This window comes from Odontomachus brunneus, unplaced genomic scaffold (assembly GCF_010583005.1).
Source record: "Odontomachus brunneus isolate Ranch 3 - 2012 unplaced genomic scaffold, Obru_v1 Obru_scaffold_111, whole genome shotgun sequence".
Classification (NCBI taxonomy): domain Eukaryota; kingdom Metazoa; phylum Arthropoda; class Insecta; order Hymenoptera; family Formicidae; genus Odontomachus; species Odontomachus brunneus.
The window spans coordinates 940,603-948,439 of NW_022639561.1; the positions used below are offsets into that span (position 1 = coordinate 940,603).

Here is a 7,837-nt window from a genome sequence, read left to right on the forward strand (position 1 = left end):
AGGAGAGCATATTAGGTGGCGGCGGGATGCCATGCGTTCGAGATCTGCATATTTTTTCGTTCTAGAGGGAGAAAAATATTGAGAGCCCGGTTCTGCTAGGCTGGGACTCGAACCCGGATCTTTCGCTTGCCGGGCGACTGCTTTAAACCACTGAGCTACCTGACGCTCCACGCTCACGACAATCTCCCCCTCCTAGATAACGCTCAGAGATGCCGTTCGGAAGCGACATATATATATATATATATATATATATATATATATATACATGGTGTCCCACATAAGACGTACAAGAAGAAAAATATAAGTAGAACAGATAAAAGTGAAAAAATGTCACGTCTCCGCGTGGTTCTGTGACACACACGACGGGAGCGGCTCCACCGTTCTGAGTTATTAGGGGGTCGAACGTCGAGTTTTCCGCAAGAAAAACGCCCTTACAGGATGTTTTCACACTCGGTAGACGAGGTAGATTAACAAATGAAGGAAGATAACGAAAAACAAATTGGATAGTTGGAAATAACAAAACAGAGAATTTATTTTATATTTATTTTTATGGAACTCGTCGTACACTATCTGGACGTCTTTGAGATGGCAATATGTATGCATGTGTGTGCTATCGGCAGACGGTACGTGTTGAATCACTTGATTCTGGTTACAATAGCATGTGATTGCGACTTACATTTATAGTGGTTAATGAATTCGGTTAAGTTACGATATCCAGCACCTTTTGAGAGCGGGGAGAAGGGCTTTAGGTATCCCTTTGATTGGTGCGGATGATCGTGGGATTGGAGGCTTTGGTTGTGATTCGGGAAAGATTTTGGTTGATATCCCGAGGAATATCCATACATACACTAAGAGACGATTTATTCCGAATTTTTACTCACGGATTCTGGACAATTCAAATCACTAACAATTTGAAGAAATAGTGAAAGGATGATAACGAGGACGGGATATGACTGTCATTGTAAGATTCCGAGCGAAGACTTAGAAGATTCTGAGCAAGTATTAAAAATCTAGAGTAAGAGAATGATAATACGAGGACGAGGTACAACCGACCGTCTTTGATGAATCTCGGGAGAGGACCTGAAGAAATTGGGATGAGTAACCGTTTCTCTCGAATTCTGAGTGATAACTTAAAAATTTTTGAACGAGTAATCGCGATCGTCTCTGGTGGGTTTTGCACGAAGACTAACTGCTGCGGATTAGGAATCCGCGTTCATGGGCTCTTCTCGGCGTTCCTCGCCAGCTGCTGGTCAGCGGTTTTCGGTAAAACGCCTACGAGCCTAGTTGCGCTTGGCGACATATCTTTCTGCGTATCTGGTGTCAAGTGAGAGACGGATTATGCACCGTCCTCTCGGGATATTCCATTCTCACAGAACTAAGACGCAAAGCCCAGCAGCGACTAGTGTTAGAAAAAGGCGCAATATATTAAGGAGTTCGAAAGTCGCTGGGCTTTGCATTCGCACGATGATAAGACATAGATATTAAATTTGACTCTGGAAATCTTATATGTGGGATATGTAAAATTATTTATTTCCTATTTTGCGCATAACCAATAGTTAACAATGTAATCACATTCGACGGAATAAGGCGACGGAATAGGGAGGGGGGAGTGCTATAACAAAGAAGAACACAAAGACAATTAGAGATTTTTGAGAGGATGGTGAGAGAACGTTGTGAGTACCTCGGGATACGTAACTATATTGTAGAAGTCATTTTTCGAACCACGTAAAATTTCGAGTTATTAAATAAAATAGATAGGCAAATCAGAATGCGCGACGCGGCAGGCAGGACATACGGCTCGCCGCGGTCGGCGAAGAAAATGGACGATTGCTCGCTTATCTTATAGAGAGGTAGGCCGTTTGGTAAAATACTGAAATAGATAGCTCCATGTGTGCGTCCGTGTACGTTCGTCCATTTTCCTTCACCGGCCGCAGCGAGCCGTATGTCTCGCCTGCCGCATCGAGCGCTCTGATTTGTCCATATATTTTATTTAATAACTCGAAATTTTACGTGGTTGTTCGAAAAATGACCTCTAGAATATTTTTTTCACTTTTATCTGTTCTATTTATATTTTTATTTTAGTACATCTTATGCGGGACACCCTGTATAATTCTTTCGAAAATCAATTTTGCATTTCGCGACATACTCTTGTAATAAGTACATTGATAAAGGTTAGATCTCTACATGAAGGATTGACGTATTATTAGATGCATAAATGAATAATAAAAAAATTTTTAAGTAATTAAAAATAGTAATTTTTAAATCAATTTATTTTTTCGTTTCTTTACGATTATATAATGTAAACATATAACCATTCTGTTTCGAATGGCCCGAGGGTGAAGAGCGGCTGGTTCGTTATGCGGGATGTGGATTGATGTCCGCTCGCCGTGTGGAGACCGCGGTCTTTGTCGCTAGCAGTCCGCTATCCAGCGGCCCTGTAAGATGAAGTGGGGTGCAAGTGATTCGCGACGTTATTCGGCGACGGGAGTCTTAGGCTCCGTGTTTTGTATATGCCGCGTCTCTGGCAGCGTCTAAGTCCCGTGCGGGCGTGAAGGCGAGCTCGGCTCGCGTGTATATGCTGCGTCCCTGGCAGCGACTAAGTCCTGTGCGGATGTGAAGGCGAGCTGGGCTCGCACGTATATGCTGCGTCCCTGGCAGCGACTACGTCCTGTGCGGACGTGAAGGCGAATACTGCTCGCGTGTATATGCTGCGTCCCTGGCAGCGACTGAGTCCTGTGCGGACGTGAAGGCGAGTACTGCTCGCGTGTATATGCTGCGTCCCTGGCAGCGACTGAGTCCTGTGCGGACAAGGACGACTCGCGCGGAGTCGTGATCCCAACAGTAGGTTCTGTCGGCGATAATATTCAATATGCGCAATACTGAGATGTCGCGAAGAGAGACGTCCACCGCAGTGGAGATGTCAAGGTAATCCGATATGGTCGCGCGAAGCCTTCTCTCAATCCTCGATTGTATTGAGAAGGTTGGAGATCCGTGGAGTTATCGTACACTTCGTAACACCGATGTCAACGTGTCCTCGGACACTCTAGAGACATTAGCCCAACGTGCAAGCGCGCTCTAAAGGGCTGCGGAGGGTTGTGTAGAGTCACCGAAGACCTAACCACAAATGCCAACGTGTCTACGACACTCTTAAGGCAGTAAAGTTTAAGGCAGATATGCAAACGTATACCTCGAGCGAGGCAAAAGCCCAACCTGCTGACGCACTCAAGAAGGCGATATGATGCTAGATATAGTGCAAAAGAATACCTCAGCGAGGCAGTGACCTGATGTGCAATAGTAGTCAAAAGGCCTAGAGTCGGCGTCCGCGGCGTCTTATATAGGCGCCGCACCGAAATTTAACCGCGACTAACAGCCCCGGCTCGGCGCGCTGCCGCGTAGCGGCGGCGGCGTGAAGCCACGGCGAGCGGTAGTCGCCCGCGCGCGGAACGCGCCTGGTGCACGGCCGCCCGCCGCCCGCGATCCGTGCGGACGACAGCTCCCGTACGGAACACATTCAAAATGACATTTATTGGCAGTAGACCTAACATAATTTAAAAAATTTTTGGTTCAGTATCGTTCTTGAAAAGTGTTTGGTTTGTTCAGAAATGGCAATAGATAAGATGCACATCCGACATTGTATTCTTTACGAATTCCAACAAAGAAAAAATGCTACAAAAGCGTATGAATGAATTTGTTTATTTCTCGGCAAAGATGTTATACGAGCGCTATATTAGCGCATTTTCGTTTAAGCAGTTTAAAAACAATGAGTTCAATCTGATTGATAAATAACGCCCTGGAGGTTTTTGGAAGTGCGATAAGAATGATTTAGAATAGTTGCTCGTTAAGAATTTGTTATAAATGCAAAAGTAGCTTGCAGAGCAGTTGGAAGTAATAGAGGAAACTATTTCTAAACGAGATGGGAGAGATCCAAAAAGAGGAAAAATGGGTTCCGCATTAACTCGTTCATGCCAACTAAAATCAGCAAATAGCACCGTGTTTTACTCTTCTCAATAAGTAGTGTAAAAAGTCTTTCTTATGTAAAATCGTTACGGCTGATAAAATATGGATACTCTATAATTCGATTCCAAACACAAAATATTATGGATAAATTTTGGCGAACTATCAACATTGATCGTAAAGTCCAAAGCTTCCGAAAGAAAGTTCTACTCTGTATTGGTAGGATATCAAGAGTATGACTTATTATGAGCTGTTGGAACTTGATGAAACAATTACTGAAGACTGCTATCAACATCAATTAGTTCTCTTGAATCAAGGATTGGAACGAAAACGCCTGTATATTAGTAAAGGAAAACGTCTTGTCATGTCTTGTGAAATTGTTGCAGGACAATATCAGGCCACACATTGCTTCTAAAATAAAAGACACCACAATTAATTTTAGCTTAGACGTCTTGCAGCATCTGACGTATTTACTAGACACAGTTCTTCCAATTACTACTTATTCCAGTTGATAAAACACGCCTTGACTGATAAGATTTTTATAGATGGAATTTGAAAATAGTTTGACGACTTCATTGTATCCGAAAATATAGCATTTTTCCGAGATGGAATTGATAAATTGCTCAAAAGATTATTTAAAGTTATAGAAAGCAACGGCGAATACTTTGAAAAATCTGTTTTATTTTTTTTTAATAAGCCTTGAATTTAGAAAAATTTAGGTTATTCATTTATATACTTAATATTTGCTCTAGCATTTTTGCTCTTTTCACTATGCTGTTCTTACGTATTTATATTTCATTTACTTGTCTTTATATGTTATATATATTATATATATTTTTTCTTTATTTGTGTTTTTCTCTTTTTTTGTCGCAATTTTTTTATATTTTAATGCGTCTATTGCGTTTCTTGCGTATTTGTAACATTTTTCTAACCTTATACTTTGCGTTTCTTGTACAATATTTGTATTTATTTCTCTTGTTTCTTTGCATGTCTTCTATATTCCTCTCTGCGTTCTTTAATTGGTTTAATCGGTGAATTATCTTTCCTTTGTGTTTTTCTCGCAATTTTTTACGTTTCCTTATTGTGGTTCTTCTTCTTTCTTTTATAGTTTTTTTTTTATAGTTTCCGTAGCGTATTCTTATATTTTTAATATAATATTCTTATAAATATAATAATAATATTATAATATAATAATAATATAATTATTATAATATTCTTATATTTTTTTCTATGATTGAGATATGTATTTAATCTTATTAGTTTATTTCAATTCTTTCTTGTATATACTCAGAATCTTTTATCCCACCTAATATGATTTATTGTAAACTTAATGAAAGGGATCTCTTGGAATAGTAATAAACTCTATTCTATTTTACTCATTTTCTTTCTCTAAATTTAATATTTTATATCAGGATTGGACCGAACGAATTGATGGGATGTACAGCTATTGGATCGAGCTTTATCGGAATTGGTCGAGATCACTGGTTAGAAATGTTAGACAATCCTAGAAAACCAGTGGCTCAGTGGTATCCGTTGATGGAGACTGTGGCTGGTCATATTCCAGCGGTGGACTCGGAACCACTTCCAGTAAGCTTGAGTTGCTTGAACAGCAGGTGAGTTAAAACTCATTTACTGCTAATTGTAAATCTCATTAATGCCGTTTACTCTATCAACTATGTCGTTCTTGTGACTCTTCGTGATTCACGAATGAGTATCGATGAGTATTTCAAGTCGGTTTCCAATGGCTTCTAAACTGTTTGTGTTACAGATGAAGACAGCAGGCGAGAGACAAACATCACAAAAATACGCAAATATTGTCGGACGCCGAATTGGACATTGTCACCTTCTGTCGCGTGCACATTGCTTAACTGATTTAAGTACCTGTATCTTGAAAAGCCGGAAGACGAATTCTATGCTTTACAACTTTACTTCGTATGGGAAGCATGAAATAATAAACGATTTGATGTATAAGCAAAACTGACCATTATATGGAAACAAACATATATACGTTATTCAATTCTGACAATTCGATAGCGATCGTAATAGAAACGAGATTGATTTGTGACTTTTTCTTTTCGTGCTTTTTCTTTGTTATATTAAAATGCAGGCTGGTCCCGTACCGTTTCAGATGCAAATAGTGGATCGGATCATTACAGCATATCTTATTGGTAGCATTTTTTTAAATACATGAATGACATGACAATTATTTAACCCATTCGCTTCATTTGACGAGTTGAGCTCGTCATGCCCTTGCGAAGCCATAAATTCAAGTGACGATCAGACTGTTTTGAGCTATACCATACAAAAACATGCTTTTAACTTTGCAGTACGCATCATGGTAGAGTAACAAGGTGTGATCTACGCAGGCATTTTTGCTGGCCAATGAGAGAGCGTGACTGAACTCAGCCATCTTGAGCAATTTAAATGCATGTAATAAAAAATGATTCATGCAAAGAAAGTGAAAAGTAACTACGGTGAATAGATGTTACAAAATATAAATATATATTCTTTTTTAATATCAACTTTAAAACTCGAACAAAGAAATATAATTAGAATAAATACATTTTGTATAACAATAAATAAATGTTAACATTAATTAATTAGTAAAACATACATTTAGTACAATAACGAATAATAAATAAAAGTGAAATTTACATTCAAAATGTAGTAACTTTACGATTTGTAAATTTGAACATTTTTTTGTTGTTTTACTCTTTGGTTTTCTGGAGAAATTTGTTTATTGATATTTCTAATTCATATGTACGCGTACGAGAAGCATAACAATACTTCTCATGGAATCTTAATATTTTGTATTTTCTCCTGAGTCATGTCGATAAATATCGATAATATCGCTATATCTCATGATGCTTCCCCTTTACACACACAGACGCGTTACTATCTGTGATTACAAGATGACGTATCTTAGTCACTGCGCAAACTGTGACGAAATGCGTCTAAGAAACGAGTACACTTTGTTATTTCCACCATGGTACGCATAATGCTTTAAAGATATGTGTGTACTTTTGATTTTTTACAAAATAAGATTTCTTCTACAAAATAAATAATTCCGAATAATTTTAGGATAATTTTACAGCATTTTAGTCTGAGGCGAATGGGTTAAATTTCTTAGATTAACGCATGAAATTACATATAAGTAAATTTTGAAATACGATAAATATGTAGCGCTATGAATGCATAAATCGCTTATATATAAAATATGAAAAGTACAAGCGCATACCTTTGATGAAGATGAGATAAGTGAACAAGAGCTCAGAGCAGATTTAGAAACGACAGATTGCATTGACGATAGAATATAATCGAATCACAATAGACTCTTAAGATAGCACAGAAGTAGGCAAACGTGTTGAATGCATGCATTGTTTATTACTTCACGCTCGCTAACTACTTCCGCGCAAATCTTCTATAAACGTGATATATGTTTATATACAAGATGTATGCCGGTAATATAAACATTTCTCGTGTGCATGTAGATTGGATCAAAAAGTTTTGTATTATTTTGTGAATAATCACGTAACATTTTGGATTAATAATTAAAGAAGATTAACGAATAATCACACATAATGTGATAGACGAGTCTTGCAAATGTGATGCCTAGATTTTCATACCGCTCCTCAATTGCTGGTAGCTGGCAAGAGATAGAGTAACGTTGTAAGTGGCATGCATCACTCCCTCACTAGTTACCGATTGACGAGTAACATGATGTTATCTGTACTGTCATCTCCAATTTTATCTTAAGAAGGTGACTTTATACGAAGGTTACAGGAGAGATCCGGATCAACAAGAGAAATGTCGAATGAGTGTATATATATATATATATATATATATATATATATATATATATATATATATATATATATATATA

At 38.2% G+C, this 7,837-nt stretch overlaps 1 protein-coding gene across 4 annotated transcripts in view; it reads left to right on the forward strand.

Moving 5' to 3' along the window:
- The window catches only part of LOC116849315 (synaptotagmin-10-like), a 526,459-nt gene extending 518,640 nt beyond the window's left edge, over positions 1–7,819 (forward strand). For 3 of the 4 annotated variants that reach the window (XM_032826343.1, XM_032826345.1, XM_032826346.1), the window contains 2 exons: positions 5,367–5,567; positions 5,723–7,819. In XM_032826343.1, coding sequence (XP_032682234.1) covers positions 5,367–5,567; positions 5,723–5,726 — 205 coding nt within the window. In that variant the 3' untranslated portion in view covers positions 5,727–7,819. Of the gene's footprint in view, positions 1–5,366; positions 5,572–5,722 lie in introns of those variants that run through there. The other variant, XM_032826344.1, reaches the window with a different exon arrangement.
- Positions 7,820–7,837: the final 18 nt, after the last annotated feature.